Source organism: Betta splendens, chromosome 11, assembly GCF_900634795.4.
Source record: "Betta splendens chromosome 11, fBetSpl5.4, whole genome shotgun sequence".
NCBI classification, from domain to species: domain Eukaryota; kingdom Metazoa; phylum Chordata; class Actinopteri; order Anabantiformes; family Osphronemidae; genus Betta; species Betta splendens.
This window is the reverse complement of record NC_040891.2, coordinates 2658789-2677292: the sequence shown is the minus strand read 5'-3', so window position 1 is coordinate 2677292 and position 18504 is coordinate 2658789. Positions and strand designations below refer to the sequence as shown.

The 18504-nt window shown below is 42.7% G+C and overlaps 1 protein-coding gene and 1 long non-coding RNA gene across 2 annotated transcripts in view; both read right to left on the bottom strand.

Moving 5' to 3' along the window:
• LOC129604801 (uncharacterized) overlaps nucleotides 1-17633 on the bottom strand; it is a 67268-nt gene extending 49635 nt beyond the window's left edge. The window contains exon 1 of the long non-coding RNA XR_008696026.1: nucleotides 16645-17633. This is a non-coding gene — a long non-coding RNA (uncharacterized LOC129604801). The remainder of the gene's footprint in view (nucleotides 1-16644) is intronic.
• LOC129604800 (uncharacterized) lies at nucleotides 1537-10805 on the bottom strand. Its single transcript, XM_055512634.1, has 2 exons — nucleotides 6285-10805; nucleotides 1537-5815 (listed from the first exon to the last, which is right to left on the bottom strand). The coding sequence occupies exon 1, from the start codon at nucleotides 10803-10805 to the stop codon at nucleotides 9231-9233; it is 1575 nt and encodes a 524-aa protein (XP_055368609.1). The 3' UTR covers nucleotides 1537-5815; nucleotides 6285-9230.
• Nucleotides 17634-18504: the final 871 nt, after the last annotated feature.

Sequence of the window (18504 nt, the reverse complement as noted above, 5' to 3'; positions counted from 1 at the left end):
TCAGTTATCCGCTAGATCGTCGCACGCAGGCTAAAATAGGGTTATTGTGAAAGCCCGGCTATTTTCTCAGCAAATTTTGAATCTCTAAATTTACACCCCCACACGGTATTCAGATATTACTGTACGTAGATGATGTTCTGGTGGCGTCACAGACTAAAGAAGAATGCAGTAAAGATACTGTAACGCTTCTTTCATTTCTGGCAGAGAACAGTCACAAGGTCAGTAAAAACAAACTGCAGCTGTTGAAGAAAGAAGTTAAATATTTAGAACAGATCATATCAGCAAGTGGAGAAAAACTGATCCAAATAGAGTGTTCAAAAGTGAGAACCTAGACCAGATTTACAGGACAACCAAATACCTGGTTCTATATTTGTCTTTGTGGATGGACCAAACACAAAGTCTGAAACTAGAAAAACGCAAAGTGGCTGTGCGGTTCTGACTGATAGTGAGACCTTGAAAGCAGAACCGCTACCCCCACACTACAGAGCACAAGCAGAAGGAATATTTGCACTGACTGAGGCATGCAAACTTAGGTCAGATAGTTACCATCTATACTGATAGCAGATACGCACAATGAACTTTTTATATATTTACCAGTCAATGGGAAAATTCAGGCATGATGACATCAACGGGAAAGACTACAATGCAGGTGATTTAATGAAAACTTTGTTAAAAGCAGTACAACTACCAGCAAAAATAGCCATTTGATGCACTGCACTCTCAAAAGTAAAAAAAAAATAGACTCAAAGGACAAATTGTTAGGTGTTATTATGTTTAACGAGGGGAAGCCTATCCTACCAACATCCCTCTATAAATGGGGAGCAATATTGAGCCATTTGCCTTGCCATGTCTAAACGGCGGGGGATGGTACGGATAAAAAACAAATAGTATACTGTTTTTGGATTTACAAATTATTCTAAAAAATTTTGTTCCCGATGCATCACATGCTCTAAATATAACCCTTAAGGTAATATTCGACAAACAAGATGAACATTCCCTATAGCAGAATATCCATTTCATTATTTGCATATTGGATTTTTGTGAATTAACTAGGTGTCAATGTAAAAAGTAGTGTTTGACAATTATTAACCTTTTTTTTTCAAATGGGTAGATTCACTAGCTGTAGTAAAAACTGTAGTAAAAGACATGATACAATTTGTGATACCAGATCAAATTTGTAGTGTGTCGTGTCCGACACTAAAGCCTTTAAATTTTTGTATTCCAATCTGACTGAGATTTTTTAAAATCCAATAGGTGTAAATTATCCTTTATTGAGATGATAAAATTCTAAATATATAAATTCCAGAGCTTAAATGGTAAATCCCAAAAAGAAGAAAAAAGAACTAAATGCACGGTAGTAAGGTTCCAGAATATTAGTAACTTCCCAAAGAGGTGACAAGATTAAACTCCCAAAGTGTGGAAAATAAAGTCCAAAGCAAGATCCTAAAATTATTAAGTCCCAGTAGCCAGATCCCAAAATTATTCTAAGTCCCAACCGCAGGGTCTCAAAAAATGACTAAGTCCAGAGCAATAAGATCCAGGGTCGACAAAGCGTTTATTCCACAGAAAAGTGACAAAAGACAAGACAGACTGAGGATTTTTGGTCACAACATCACCTTATATACCTGTTGCTCACGGGGTGGGATTCAGCTCCCCGGACGTTAGATCATCATCTTGACCTTTTAGGGTGTTTTTGACCATTATTTTATTATATTTTTACCCAATCATAATCCCAAACAAAGTGAAGACACTTGTTGCTCTGCCCTTTTCTCGCCGGGCGGGGCAGCTCCCCTCCAAACCTTCACTTTCCCAAGGTCAGGTTACTGTAGGTCAGGAGCTTGCAGCAGAAGCTGCACTCCTCCCACCTGCCTTATCTAGGTCAGTAAAACACACTGTAGTTTTAATGGTCTTGGTGGTACTACACTTCTGTTGCATAACAGGGTCTCCTCCTTACACACATGACCCCGTGAGTGCTATTATCCACACCTGCCACAGTGGGTGCTGTTGTAGTACAGCAGGTGCCATATTATTTTGTAACATTGTCTCCTGGAATCTCAACAGTAATTACTTTATAAACTTTATGAATTTTTACACAACATTTCCCCCCTTTGGTCCTAAAAGGACCATCCATCAGTAACATACATGCAATTCAACAACAAAACATAGGATTATATGTCAGTATGTTGATATGTGAGTTCTACAGTGAGGGCCTCCCTAAAGAATGTGTCACAACTATCAATAAAACAGTTATGAGGCACTTCTAAAAGTGATCCCAGGCACTTACCTGTACAAAATGGATCACCCAGGTGCCGTCACTGACAGAACACCTATGGACAGGACAACATGACTCGGGAAACGTCCCCTCACTTTCAATGTCACTCATGAGAGGTAAATTGCCACGTCATGTGGTCCGGATCCCTAAACACATTTCAATCTAACCTAGTGAATAAATGTCTCACACACATGTTCAATGAAAATAAAATAAGCATGCATAATATATATATTTGTGTGGAGAAGTGTATCTATGAGCACAAATTATAAGTAAACATGCATAATATGTATATGTGCTCAGGTTACTACCATCTAGTCTTCAAATATGCTATTTAATATAAGTGAAAAAAACAAAAAACAAGAATACTCATCTTTGGCTCATAAAGCTACACAGGACTTTAGGTTTAACTTTCTAAGGAGTTTTCCTTAAGTACCAGTTACCTTATTTTTTTTATAGAGAAGTTTCTGACATTTTTCTCTCTCAGAGCAGCTTTACACCTTATGCCTCAAGCCTATATGCTCAACACTTTAGGTGTAGTACTGGGTTCTAAATGCCCAGTACTTTTAAACTAATCCAAGAAACCTTCCTGACTTTTCAGTCTTTACAGACCTACTTAGTCTTTTCTCCTAATCGTTCTGGTCAGAATGCTACTACATTTTGACAACATCACACAGGTAGTGTAAACTTCCTGTCTCTACTAGTTGTGTTAATTTATAATAGTATGTTTATTATGTTTGTTTATGTTTATATATGTTATTCAGCATTATTGAATAATACTTGAATAATTTTAATTTGCAATTTGTCCAATTACTTATTTCAGAATTATTTTTATATGATCTCTTAGGCTCTACTGTTAACCATTTGTACCTTCCTTCTGCACAGCCTTATCATACAGAGTTTATTTTTAATACATCACACATTGGTTTGTGTCCATCAATAGCAGTCCTTCTTAATATGCAGGTTATGAAGTTACTGTGTCCATAGTCCCCCGGAAGTCCATTATACAGGTGTTTTCTCCTCCTTGCAGCATCCTGTTATCTTCTAGGGTCTCTGTCACACTAATAATACACATGATTATGTGGTTATACAAGTTCCAATATGATGTAGATACTAAGTGGTTACATATGTTCATATATGAAGCAAACACTGATGGTAGTGTCAGTTTTCATGGATAAGGTTCTGATAACTTGGGAGCAATCGTGCCCTCTCCATTTCCACATGTTCATCACGAAGTATGTTGGGCCCATGGAAGTTTCCCTCTTGCATGTCACTTATTCCAGAAAGGAGCACGATTGTGTAATTGCAGCAGTGGTTGTATATACAGTTAATAGCTTGCCTGTATCGTTCCGCATCCATCCTGGCCTGGTTCCTTTCGTTCTCCATAGTGGCCAGTGATCTTTCGGCACGTTGAGCCCGCGCTCTAAGCTCCATGTTCTTATTCCGCTGGTGCGCTTTGCTCCGTATTGCCTTAAGAGCCCTTCTTCCCTCCTGCGATAGGTTCCGAGTAGTAAGAAAAAAGGTGTGGCGTGACATTGAGGCAATCTCCTCCTCAAAGTCATGTGCCGTGGTATAGGTATTCCATGGGCGTGACAGGTATCTGCCCATTAGGTTACCATCTCCCTCAGACATGTGATGACGTCGTGAGGGAAACAACCGTCTGTTGAGGTCCTGGTTGGCCAGCTCAGAAGATTCTGCTGGAGATGTTGGATTGGATGATGGCTCCTCCTCATCATTATTTTCTGGATGATTCACTGCTGGGTCTGGAGGCAAGTTGATCTGCTGCCATGGGTCGTTGTTCTCCTCTGGATGCTGGGGTTCCTCTAATGTTGATGTCGCCGGTGAAGGTGGTGGTGGTGGTGGTGTCAGTACTGGTGGCAGTGGTGATGGTGGAGTCAGTGCTGGGGGTGGTGGAGGTATGGTCCTGCGGTGTGGTCGAACCTGGGCAATGGCCGCTCCGAATGGTGTTGGCATCAAAGGTGGAAGTCGATGCTGGTAAAAGGATTGCTGCCTCTCTCCTTCACCGTTAGATCCTGCCTGTATCATGGTGGTCAGAATAGGTGTTTCCCTGGATGATGTGGCTATGTGATAAGGTGCTGCTAACATGTGTGATGGGCCTGGTCTGTCGGTCCCATCGTCCTGACTGCCAGACGCCATGGCTGCCTGCCAGGTCCAGAAAGCCTCAGCCATTGTATAGTCTTTATGGAAAATGAATAAAATGGTTATAGTTGTGTATTTACATATGTACATAAATATGTTGCTTTTGTGTTGTTCACGTTCTTTTCTACTGATTTTGAACACTGTACATACCTTAATGGAGAGGGATGATGACCTTGGTTTTTAGTTTTTAATCATCTATCTCTCATAGACATCTCTCATCTGTGCTGTTACTGAAGTCACTAATGCTGTCGTCAAATTCGGTCAAAGCAATTTCATCACCATCTCTTACCTGTAATGGGAACTGCCCTGTCACACTTTGCAGCACTTTGGAGATCAGGATGCGTAGCAGGGGCAAGATGCAGCAGATTATTATTAAAATCAACACAAAGAATCCTCCTATTGTCACTCCTATCATTTTAAGCCACCTCAGCCAGCTCATTTTGCTAAGCCAGTCCCACAGACTTGCCAATCTTGTGTTCCAGTTTGAGTTATTAACGTGTTCGTCCCGCACTTTCTTCATGGCATTTAAAACTCGTGTCAAGTCACCCTCCTTTGCTGTGTGGAGAGGTATTACGGTACAACGCTCCTTTCCAAACTCTTCACATACTCCTTGATCTGTGGCCATTATGGACTCAATCACAAATCTGTTTTGTAATGCCATAACTGACGTGGGATGCAGTTGGTCTTTTACCAATTCAAAGCCTAACAGGGTGAAATTTATGAACCTCTGTTGATTGTACCATAAGTAATTAACCCATCGACTATTTCTTGCTATGTATTGAGCATTGGGTATTTTACCAGTGAGCGGGATGCTTCCTGCCACTCTACCTGACTGTATCCAATCTGAACCTATTGCCTCATATTCACCTGGGACTCCACTTGGTACCTGGTCCCATGTGATATATACTTCTGCTGGTTGGTATGTCCATGTCCAATTGGCTAGGGTGTACTGCTGTGGTGCATTTCTTTTTGGTCGGGAACTAGCTGGTGCAGTTTTCTGGGTGATTAGCGTCAGTTGTCCAGTCAGCATTCCTGGGGCACATATGCCCGTCCAATTTCTTGGTAATTGAGGCATTATTGTGGCATTGTTTTCACAGGTCCAGAAGTTGTCTCCTAATGGAGCTGTGCCTTCAGCAAAATCTAATAGTCTATATTGTGAGATTGTAGTAAGGTTTCTCTCATATATTACATGTGCTCCGTTTGAAACTACTTGGGTGCATTTCATGCAGGCTTTTGGGCTGGGGGTGCACATTTTGATGGTGGCTGTCACATTACTTGTTGCTGTTCTTGGGTACCTTGTTTCCTTGCTGCATTTCACCAATCCTGCCGCATCCTTCATCTTTGGTGTTCTTCTGCCTGTCACCCGCTCCAATTCCTCCCCCCGTACTATACAGATAGGAAAGGTCATGGAATCAGGTTTTCTTACAATTGGAGGTATTATGGTTGCTATGTCAAACTCTCTATGCTTTCGAGTATATCTAGATAGGCAAACTGTTAGTACATCGCTCCATTGCTGCAAATCTCCTGCCATGTGTAATGCACAGTGTGCGAAACATACTGACAAATCAGGACAGCTTCCTATTTCACTTCCTGGCAGTGGTTTAATTTGGGGTATCTTTTTGGCATTATAGCAAGCAATACAGTCTTGCTTTTTTCCTCCTTTTGCATTGAACATTGCTTCAGCCGAATATTTTAGCCACTGTTGAAATAGATTAGTGTCCCATTTGGACGTTTTTAATTTTTCTACATCACGTTTCTCTCTCCCATGTATTAAGTGGAATAATTGATTAGCTTCTGACACTGTCATGGGCTCACTTGCATCTGCTTCCTGACATATCGTTTTCGTGCATGTTACCTGTATGGTCAACATCCCTTCTCCTCGGCAGTCATCAGTGCGTGGATTTCCCAGCCAATACGTTTCTGAAAAACTAGTGGTCAGTGTGAACTCATATGCATTAGACTTTACATATGTGTAGTGGCGGTTGCTCCGTGGTTCTATTATGCCTTTATGAACAGCTAGTGTAATCATGGCCAGCGCACAACCAGCTAGTGGGTGTTGGCCTTTTTCAGTACTGGTTAGCTCAGACGCAGTGTCATGTAGCAGTAGTAGCTCCCCCCTTGCTAAGCCTAAAAGGGTTAGCACAAGAAGAACAGAGAGAGAAGAGAGAGAAAGGCGGCGGGGGCTATTCAGGCTTCTCCGACACGTGTCCTTCCCATGCTGGTGTGTGTAGAGGTACGTCAGAGTGGTCAGGAGCAAGGGAAGCAGCATCTTCGACTGAGAACCCTTCACCTGCTGTTCCAGGACTTGTAACTGTGGATGTTGCATTATTAAAGTCAGTATTACTATGTGCGTGGTCTGGTATTTCCCTTTGTGAGGTTTGCGTGACTTGTCTTCTTGCTTTTAATCTTTCTGATCGTCTTTCCCCGTTAGAAGGAAGTAAAGCTGGTATTCTACTTCGTGGGGTGCTGTCCGCATCCCCTTCAGCATGCACTGGGGCTGGTAGGTTCCCCAGCGGGTTAGGTGGTCGGTGACACGTGCAGTGATTAAGGTGGTACCAGAAGTCCTTACCTTCTACTTTTAAAGCAGTGGGTGTGGTTAACACAACCTTGAACGGCCCCTCTCTGCGAGGCTGATTCCACTGCCTTTTGAACACGCGTATGAACACCTGGTCTCCTACTTGGATGTTTCTCACATCCAGTGGCATTCTGTTATCTCCTGTACCGTTGGCCTTTTTCACCTGTTGGAAGATAAGTCTGTGGATTTTAGTCAAACCCCTTAAATAATCTCCCAGTTCTTTTTCAAGCTGGTGCAGTGTTGGTCCCTCTATTGGACCACGATACTGTGGAAGAGGCATTGGTCGGCCAGTAAGCATTTCATGAGGTGTTAGATGAGTTAGTCGGTTAGTTTGTGAGCGCATATACATTAATGCCAGTGGTAATGCATCCACCCATGTCAGTTTGTTATTACTGTCTGCCATTATTTTACAGATTTTAGCTTTAAGCGCTCCATTCGCTCGTTCTACTGAACCTTGTGACTGAGGGTGATAAACACATCCAAACTTCTGCTTAACTGCTAAGATGTAAAACATCTCTCATATAACTTTTGACACAAAGTGAGGACCATTATCAGAAGATATAGTATCTGGCATTCCAAACCTGGGAAAGACTTCTGTACACAAGAACTTAGCTGCTGCTTTGTGGTCTGGATTGGCTGTTGGACAAGCTTCTATCCACCTGCTGAATCGACAGACCACCACAAACAGGTACCTCTTACCTCTCACTCTGTCTATCATGTCCACATAATCCATCATCACATGTCTGAAAGGGCCTTCAGGAACTGGTATGTGAGCTATTGGTGGGTGAAGGTTTTTCTCACATTATATTTAGGACACTGTGGGCACAAAGCCAGTTCTCTATCCACCATTGGTGCCATATACGGTGACCACCACACAGCTTGTAATTTCTTTAACACTTGGCCTCGTGAACAATGATCTGGCTCGTGCATTTTCTTTATAGCAAACGGCAACACAAAATGTCCCTGACTACTCCTCCATAAATCTGCATGTGGGGTGGTTGTTTGAATGGCCCCCCTTTGGACCCAGAGCCTCTTCTCTGCCTCTGGAGTTCTGAGCTTGTATTAGTGATGCTAAGTTGGTGATGGGTATAGCATCTTCATCATTCAAAACAGGAGATTGTATTACACTTTTTGTTGCTTCTTTTGCAGCTTCATCTGCTAAGTTATTACCTCTAGATATGAAGGTGCCATTTCTTTGATGTGCTGGACATTTCACGATAGCCAACTCTTTTGGTAGCTGCATGGCCTGAATTAATTGTGCCACAGCTTCTCCATGCACAACCGGTGTGCCATCTGCACGGATGAAGCCTCTTTGTTTCCAGATGCAGGCATGGATGTGGCACACTCCGGTTGATTATGCAAATTTTCTCGTACTTGCATAAATCTGTCTGTCTCCTGAATGCAGTCATGTGGGATTCCTTCATTTGGTAGCACTATTCTAGTTGCTGGATTTATTGTGGTACACCGTTGAATTGTTAATTCTTTTCCTGACAGTAAAACTTCATAACCGGTCCTTCTGGCCTGTGTAACTACAAATCGAGGGCTGGTTAGCATTGCATGCAATTGATGTGACGTATACAATGTCACTGGGTGTCCCATTGTTAGAACTGATGCTTTTTTGTAAGCAAACGCAGCTGCGGCCAAGCCCTGATAGCAAGGCGGCAGCCCTTCTTCAATGTTATCAAGCTTGGTGCTATAGTAGGCTATCGGTTGTTTCCCTGTAGGGGAATTTTGCATCAAAACAGCACATGCATAGCCCTGTCTCTCAGCCACATAAAGATGAAATGGTTTCTTATAATCAGGATTAACTAATGCTGGGGCAGTCTGCAGGTCTCTTTTTAGAATTTGAAATGCTCCTTCTGCTTCCTCTGTCCACACCAGAGGTGCTGAACGGTTATTTTGTCCAGCTGCACGTATCATATTTCTAAAAGGAGATGCTTTTATGGCATAATCACAGATCCAGGGTCTGCTGTATCCAGCCATGCCCAAGAAGGACAACATTTGTCCCACAGTCAGTGGTTTGGAAGCTTTTTACAATTGCCTCCACTTGAGAGGGTGCAATGTGCCTCCTTTCGCCGCTAAGCTGTCGTCCTAAATACTCTACTGTCTGTTGACAGAACTGCAACTTGCTCTTGCTGACCTTATGACCTCCAGCTGCCAGTGCGTTCAAACACTGCAACTGAATCCTTTTCACACTGTTCTTTGGTTTCTGAGCAGATCAGAATGTCATCTCCATACATTAATGTGGTTGATTGAATGTCTAAATGTTGAAGATCTTCTGCTAACACTGTTAAAAATAGAGGGAGAATGCACAAAGCCCTGTGGCAGCCGTAGATATGTGTATTGCTGACCCTGGTAGGTGAAGGCAAATAAGAATTGAGAATTAGGATGTACAGGCACACTGAAAAATGCTGAGCAGAGATCAATCACGGTGTACCACTTAGTTCCTGGTGGGATGTTGGACAGCAGTGTGTGGGGGTCTGGGACAATTGGGGTTTCTTCCTGTACTACTGCATTTATTGCTCTTAAATCATGCACTAATCTATAATCATTGGTGTTTGGCTTTTTTATTGGAAAGATTGGAGTGTTATACATGCTTCTAGTCCTAATCAGTACTCCTGCCTCTACTAGTCCCTGTATTATAGGCTCTATTCCTTCTATAGCTTCTTTTTTAAGTGGATATTGTTTTTGGTATGGTAATCTCATTCCTGCTTTAACTTTAAATTGGAGAGGTGAAGCTGATTTAACTAATCCTACGTCTGTTTTGCTGGCTGACCACACATGTGGGGGTACCTGTTTTAATAATTCTTCATGTTCATCTGTTAGTGTCATGATTGTTTGGGTTTCATATTCTAATTGTACTTTTTCTGCTATCACCTCATTAGCTTGTGTACTAATAATTTTTATAAAGCGTTGATCTGGGGAGTGTTGAATAAACTCACAATCAGTGGGGATCCATTGTTTGACTTGTTGGGCCTCTCTTATCATTGGTCCTAACTCATGTGATTCATGTCCTTCTGCTATGAGTAGTGTGATGTGTGGTGCTGAACCAGAAACTTGAAACCATCCTTGCAGTCTCTCAGGAAGCTTGACAATGGCTGCTGCTCCCTGAGGGCCTATGATGATGTAATCATATTGGATTGCTGTAGTGGTGTTATTTATTAGTTCATCCCAGCACTTCCCATACTCCTCTTGGCTCTGGTTGTTATCATACAGCATAGTGCAGTGGCGAGAGAGAGTTGGTTTTTGTGCCTTTTCATAGTAGTTGGTTACAAACAGCTTCCATTCTTCCCATTCTTGTTTCAGGTGTGAGTCAGGTGACGTTAGTTTCAGCCAGTAAACTAGTGCTTCTCTGATTTTTGTTTCACATTCTTCATCTCCAGACGGTCTTATCAGTGTCACCATGGTGTTCAGCTTATCGTCTGGTATGTCAAAGGCAACCCCATCAGGGGTGCACATTATTCTTGCTTTTAAAGAGCATAATATGTCTCTTCCCAACAGATTAATTGGCGTATCTGCAGAATAGAGAAGGGGCGCAGAGATTGTTTTTCCAGCAACCTTTATTGGAATAGGTTCCGTTAATGGTATCACTTGTGTTTTCCCAGAGAAGCCAACAGTTCGGATCATTGATGATGACGACAGGGGAAGTCCAGCTCCTTCTTTTCCTATGCATGAATAAGTTGCCCCAGTGTCCACCATGAAACGATGTTTAGTATCTTGTATTGTTATTTCAATTGTTGGTTCATGCTGCGTTTTGGAGCTTTTCAGGTCATAAGAACACACTAGTTTAAACCATGGCATATGCAACTATGCTTTTAGGGTTTATTGACCTGTTTGACAGTAGGCATCAGAACATGACCGTTAGAGGCTGATCTGATGGAAACCAATGCAGAAACACTAAAACATGGTTTGGAGCTTTTCAGGTCATAAGAACAGTAGTTTAAACCAAGGCATATTCAACTCTACATTTAGGATGCATTGAGCTGATTGACACTAGCCTAGCATCAGAACACGACCATTTTAAGCTGTAATGTTAGAAACTAATGCAGAAACACTAAAACATAGTTTTGGAGCCTTTCAGGTCATAAGAACACTAGTTTAAACCACGGCAATTGAAACTGTGCTTATAGAGTGTATTGAGCTGTTTAACAGTAGCCTGGCATCAGAACATGACCATTTTAAGCTGTAATGTTAGAAACTAATGCAGAAACACTAAAACATAGTTTTGGAGCCTTTCAGGTCATAAGAACACTAGTTTAAACCACGGCACTTGCAACTGTGCTTTTTCGCCCTAAATGTCTTTTTGCAGTTAAAACTGGGTGGTGATCTCTTCATCACGGCCAGTGGCCGAGGCCACAACTGGCCTCAGCCCCAGGCCCCAGTGAAAGAGCCCACCCCTGGCCCTAAATGTATGTGTATGTAGCTAAGTATGAGGAACTTTGGGAGATACCCAATTCTCCGGGGGGTCCAGCAGACAGAGCCATCAATGGGAAGGCTCCGTCTACTGGCCCCCCCGGAAGGAGCCCCCAGATTCCTGGACAAGTGTGTATGACTAATGCAATTAAAACTGCAGAGCATCCCACTTGGAAGGGACGGAACCACTTCCCAGTAGCCCCGGTCCCTCCATCAGCAGGACGCCCCTTGCAGACCTAAGTGGATGAATGCGGAGAAATGTAGTTGGGAAGCAGAGCGCCAGGGTCCGCAGAGCCAGGTTCCCGACTGGCTCTGCTACCTATCCCACCCCCCCCCCACAACCCCCAGCCAGGAAGGGACAGCCGAGACCCAGGGACCGCAGTACTACTGCCCAGGCGCCACACGCAGCACAGCCGGAGCCATCCTCACCCTTCTTTCACACTTACCCATTCTCTCGCTCAAGTATGCCCATGCTCGCCCCGTGTAGTGTGACACTCAAACCCACACACATACTCTGCGGTTGTGCATTGAGGGCCAGCCTCCGCCCAGGGCCAAATGAAGGTTCTAGCCTGAGTAGTCCGCCAACCCCCCCTGCAACAGGCCCGAGCAGTTACCAGAGGGCGTCGGACCGCTAGGGCAGGCAGCGCCCCACCCGAGCAGGGGCAGCGCCCCAGGGGAGAGACACCCCTCCGGGCACAGGCAGGCACCCCCGGAGGGAGTCCCCCGGACGCAGGTCACCCAGGTCTCCACCCCTAGGTCCGCCCCCGCACACCGGCAGGGAGGCCCGCCTCTGTCTCCCCGGAGACAGGCACACGGCAACCCTCAAAATGGTCCCACTCCGGCCCAGGGCCGCCGGTCTCAGCAGCCATCACACCCCCGCCGCAGGGGACCCATGCGGCCAGCCCAGAGTCCCCTAACCCGTTGTCCCGGTTCCTTAGGCAGGCAGGCACCACCAACCACTAGTCACCCCCCCACCACTGTGCCAGACATGACGCAGCACCCGAGCCCCACGCATCCTTACCTGGAAATGGAATCAATCAGAGTATAGTTTTGGTCATTGATTTGATGAAGCAGACAATGTGTCTAAGGTGGTATAATCTAACAAGCTGTTCAGGTATTGAGTAATGCTTAATTTTTTTTTAGTTTTCCAGTTCATGAGGATGATTTTCTTTGCGACACAGAGGGCAGAAAGAGGTGTGTGTGATGAGTTTGTCTCTAGATCAAGCCCACTTAGATCTCCTAGAAGACAAAGTGCAGGGGCTGCTGGGATTGGACAGCTTAACTGGGTTGACAGGTGTTCACATACTCTTTGCCAAAATTGCTGCACAGGTGAACATGACCAGAATGCATGTAGGAATCTATCTGCTGTGTTATCTGTACAGTGAGGGCAAATATTTGAGTTTGTGAGACCCATTTGGAACATCCTTTGTCCTGTATAGTGAGTTCTATGAAGAATTTTGTATTGTATTAGTTGTAAATTTGTATTTTTTGTCATTCTGAATAAATTAGAACATATGTTATTCCAGAACGTGTAATTAGTGGTGATATTGAGATCAGCTTCCCATTTAGAGATCGGAAGGCTCACTGTCTGGTCTACATTGGAAATTAAGATATAGATTTTGGATACTGTCCTTTTCCCTGATATATCAATAAATCGCTCTATTACTGGTGGTGGTTGCATGTGGATGGCAGTATTCTTACTTTTTGCATTAAGTATTGACTTTAGTTGTTGTTATTCTAAGAAATTGGCACTAGTGATTTCATAGTGAGACACTAGTTCTTCAAAAGAGGTAAACTTGTCTTTTGTGAAAACATGTTTCAGATGTGTTATCCCTTTGATATGCCAAGTTGGAAAGTGTATTGCCTTTTTGTTTTGTATGATGTCTGGATTGTTCCAGAGAGGTGTGTTTTGGCAAAGAGTAAGCGAAGACCCATTAATTTTAAGAACCCCCACCAGGCTTGCAGAGATGCTTTTATGCTAATGTTCTGGTAACAACTATGATGTTTGATTTTGGTGCTGATAAAGGGCAGATCTGCAACTTTAATATTTCCACAAAATGTTTGTTCAATGTCTATCCAGGAGGAGTCTGCTGGCATGGGTTTTATCCACTTGTGGACATGGTTCAGTCTATTGGCAAGAAAATAGTGGTGGAAGTTAGGTAGTTCTAGGCCGCCGCAGCGTCTGGATTTTTGAAGAGTTTTTAAACTAATTCGTGGTGGCTTGGTTTTCCACAAAAACTGTGAGATGTAGGAGTCTAATGTCTTAAACCACGCCTGGGCTGGCTGAGTTGGAATCACTGAAAATATGTAATTAATTTTTGGCAGGATCATCATTTTATGGTGGCAATTCTTCCCATAAGTGAAATGGGTAAGGACTGCCATCTTTTGAGGTTGGCTTCTATCTGTTTTAATAATGGATTGTAGTTTAGATCAATAAGCTCTGATAGCCTAAACGACAATTCAATGCCCAAGTATTTAATGTTCCCTGAATGGAGTGTGGTAGAGGAGATGTTAGTCACCTTAAGGTTAAGTGGTAGCACTATAGATTTGGTCCAGTTAATAGAGTACTCTGAAAGTCCTGAGAATTCATCTATGAGACTGATAGTTGTAGGAAGAGACGTCTGTGGCTCCAGGAGAAACAGTAACACATCGTCAGCATATAAACTTATTTTATGATTTACTGATTTGGTCGATATTCCAGTAATTCCTTCATGCTGTCTTATTGCTGCGGCTAGAGGTTCAATAAATATTGCAAATAGTGATGGGGACAGTGGGCAGCCCTGTCTTGTCCCTCTATGCAGATTAAACCTTGGTGAGATCTGGTTGTTTGTTCTGACTGCAGCGTTTGCTGAGTTGTATAATATTTGGATCCAGTCTATGAATGTTTCCCCAATGCCGAATTTGTGCAGAGTGGCTAAAAGAAACTTCCAGTTTACTCTATCGAAAGCTTTTTCTGCATCTAAGGAGACGATGGCTGACTCTAGTTTATGGATGGTGACATAATCAATTAAATTAATTAGTCTGTTCATATTGTTTGTTGACTGTCTACCTTTAATGAAGCCTGTTTGATCAGAGTGAATTATATATGGAGTGATTTTTTCTAATCTTCTAGCAAGTGCTTTACACACTATTTTTAGATCTACATTTATTAGTGAAATTGGTTTATAACTCGATGGGAGTGTAGGGTCTTTTCCTGGTTTTTGGAGAAGGCTTATGAAGGCAGAATTCATATTTGTGGGTAATGAATGTTGTTGTTTAATTTCAGCTAACATTTTGTAAAAGCTGGGTGCCAGCATGGACCAGAACTCTTTATAAAATTCAGTTGGGAATCCATCTGGTCCTAGAGCTTTTTTATTGGGCATCTCCTGCAGAGCTTCATGTAGTTCTGCCAAAGATAACAATGAGTCTAGAGTTGTAGATTGTTCGTCATTTAGCTTTGGCAGTTCTAGTTTATTCAGAAACGCCTCTATGGCTGAGGTGGGTGGATCTATTTGGGACGTATATAACTCTTGGTAAAAGTTTTTAAAGGTATCATTTATTTCATGGGGATCACGAGTAATGTTGCCTTCCTTATTAGTTATTGAATGGATGATTTGTTTCTCTTTATTATTTTTTAATTGGTTAGCTAGAAATTTACCACATTTATTAGCATGGTCAAAGTTCTCCCAGCGTAATTGGTCTATCTGAAACTGAGTTTTGCAATCAATTATATTATTTAATTTCAGCTTTAGATTCTTTTTATGTCTTCTAGGACATCATTGGTTGGAGAGGCTGCATATTTAATCTCTAGAGATTTTATTTTTTGTTCTAATTCTAATTCAAGTAACATGTCCTTTTTTTTCTTGTGTGATGAATATGAAATAATTCTACCGCGCATAACTGCCTTCCCAGTCTCCCAAAGAACACAGGGTGAGATTTCCGGTGTATCGTTGATTTCTATAAAGGTTTTCCATTCTCTCCTGACATAACTGATGAAGTCTTGATCATTGAGTAATGATGTATTAAACCTCCAATTCCTGGTTGATGGTGTGGCTGTCTTAATCAACGAAATGGACATTGGTGCATGATCACTGATTGTGATAGAGTGAATATTGGTGTCAGAGACATCTTGTAAGACTGAGTTATTTACTAAAATATAATCTATACGGGAGTGAGAGTGGTGAACTGGTGAGAAAAAGGTATATTCCCTGGATGTAGGATGAAGAGAACGCCATGTGTCACAGAGACCAAAGTCATCCATGTACTGTTTTAAGGTCTGTACTGATTGCCAGTTCCTGTTGCTCACAGCTTTGCTTAGCCTGTCCAACTCTGGATTAAATACTAAATTAAAGTCCCCTCCTACTATAAGTTTGGAACCAGAGTGAGCAGACAGTGATGTGAAGAAGCTGTGAAAGAAAGAGGGGTCGTCAGCATTAGGGCCATACACATTAGCTATGCAATATTCAATGTTTCCTATCAAGATATTAATGATTATATATCTCCCTTCTGGATCTACAATGGTATCGTTATGCGTAAAGTTAATCTTTTTATTTATCAGGATGGCGACCCCCTCTTTGTTTAGAATTGTAACCGGCTAAGTAAGCATGTGGGAACTCTGCTGATGCCAGAGTGTAATTTATAATTTTGGGAATATGAGTTTCCTGTAGTAAAACAATGTCTGCTTGTAGGGTTTTCAAATGGTTAAATATTTTAAATCGTTTCTCCTTCTTATTGATTCCACGTACATTCCAAGTGACAATCTTCAGTGGTGTCATATCTTACCTGACTGCTGTGGATCACTAGTCTTGTGTGTATGTAGTGTGACAGACTTTAGGTGTGTGGCTAACCTTAAGTACCTGTGTATTCTGAGTTGTGTGTTATCTATGTATGTGCACGTGTTTCCCCTGTGCAGTAGATGTTTGTGTGTGGCTGCTGGAGGGCTACATAGCTGGCTGACTACGTGGAAGAAGAATAGAGAAAAGGATGTAGACATTGTGGAGTGAAAGTAGGTGAAGGAAAAAGAGTAAAGGGAAGGAAAATTAAAGTGAAAGGAAAGTGAGTGATTACGTATGGTGAGCGCTTTGCAACGTGAGTGAGTGAGTGACATTAGATTGACAATAAACATTTACATGAAACATCTGCGAGAGAACAAGTTTGAATACTGGATGTAAAGTTATAACACATAGTTGCATTGCATCTATTATTTTTTTTAACAAACCTTATACATTAAACCATTGTTGTTACATACCACCTGCTAGTACAGCCACGGAGTTGCTTCCCGGTCCCGGTAGAGCTCTCCGTTGACGTACAGTTTGTCGACGCTGATGACGGCCCTGCAGCCTTCTGCCATGAACCTCTTACGGATGGGGAACAGTCGGCGGCGGCGGTCGAGGATCTCCTTGGGGAACTGGTCGTTGACGCTGTAGTCGGTTCCCTTCAGCTGTCTGCCCCGGCTCTTAACCAGTTCCTTCTGCTTAAAGTCATGAAACTTGGCGACGATGGGTCGGGGGGCGCTGGCCATCCGGTCGTCTTCCTCCAAGTCTATGCGAACGGTGGAACGCCATCTTGTCGACAACTTCCGCTGGAATCTTCATCTGTTGTTTAATGAAGTTTTTAATTGTGGTTTCAGTGTTTTCCTCTGCCTGTTCTGGAATCCCCGAGAACACCAGGTTGTCCCTCATGCTGCGGGCCTGCAGATCGATGATACCTTCTTTTATTTTTTTGTTTTCGGCCGCTAGCTGAGCCACATCCTCCGTCAGGGACTGCACCGTTCCTTTCAGGGCCTCGTTCTCGGTGGCGAGAGAAATCACCTGCTGCTGGCTAAATTCCAGGGAGTCGCGGAGGGCCATAAACTCTTTGTGGAGGAGTTCCACTAGCGCCAGACGTGCGTCGAAGCTTGATATTTTTTTCTCGATTGACTCCAGGATGTCCGTGATGTTTTTATCCGCCGGGCTAGCTCCGGGTGATTTAGGTGAGTCAGACGGACGGGAACGCTTGTTGGGAGCCGTCTCCTTTTTCCCCATTACCAGACGCTCGAAGCACTCGTCGATATACTCGAAACTTTCTTCGGTGTTATCCAGAATGGTAGGGTGGTTGATTATTTTCCGTAAAATAAGGTAGTTATTTATTTAAATTGGCGGATAGTTTGTCGCGCTGTTGTTTACTACCGGTGTCGCGCCGCCTTGTTGAATTTCTCGTGCTGTTCTCGCAGAGTCTCGCGTTCTCTCACAGCATCGCGTCTCTCCTCGCATCGCGTCTCAAAAACATCGTTTTTGAGCTTTTCAGGCCAAGGAAAAACTATTTTAAACCACAGCATCTGCAACTGTGCTTTTAGGGTGTATTGAGCTGTTTTAATGTAGCCTGGCATCAAAACATGACCATTATAAGCTGTAATGTTAGAAACCAATGCAGAAACACTAAAACATCGTTTTGGAGCTTTTTAGGTAATAAGAACACTAGTTTAAACCAAGGCATTTGCAACTGTGGTTTTATGGTGTATTGAGCTGTTTTAAAGGCGCCTGGCATCAGAACATGACCATCTTAAGTTGCAATGTTAGAAACCAATGCAGAAACACTAAAACATCGTTTTTAAGCTTTTCAGGTCATAAGAACACTAGTTTAAACCAAGGCATATGCAACTGTACATTAAGGATTCATAGAGCTGTTTGACAGTATTCTGGCATCAGAACATGACCATTGGAGGCTGTTCTGATGGAAGTCAATGCAGAAACACTAAAACATTGTTTATTAGCTTTTCAGGTCATAAGAACACTAGTTTTAACCAAGACATATGCAGCTGTACATTTAGGAAGCATTCAGCTGTTTGATAGTATTCTGGCTTCAGAACATGACCTTTAGAGGATGTTCTGGTGGAAACCAATGCAGAAACACTAAAACATCGTTTTTTGGCTTTTCAGGCCAAAAGAAAACTAGTTTAAACCACAGCATCTGCAACTGTGCTTTTAGGGTGTGTTGAGCTGTTTTAATGTAGCCTGGCATCAAAACATGACCATTATAAGCTGTAATGTTAGAAACCAATGCAGAAACACTAAAACATCGTTTTGGAGCCTTTCAGGTCATAAGAACACTAGTTTAAACCACGGCACTT

What these genes read in the sequence shown, in the direction of transcription:
- LOC129604800 (XM_055512634.1), bottom strand. Translation starts at nt 10,805, where the DNA reads ATGCCATGGTTTAAACTAGTGTGTTCTTATGACCTGAAAAGCTCCAAA.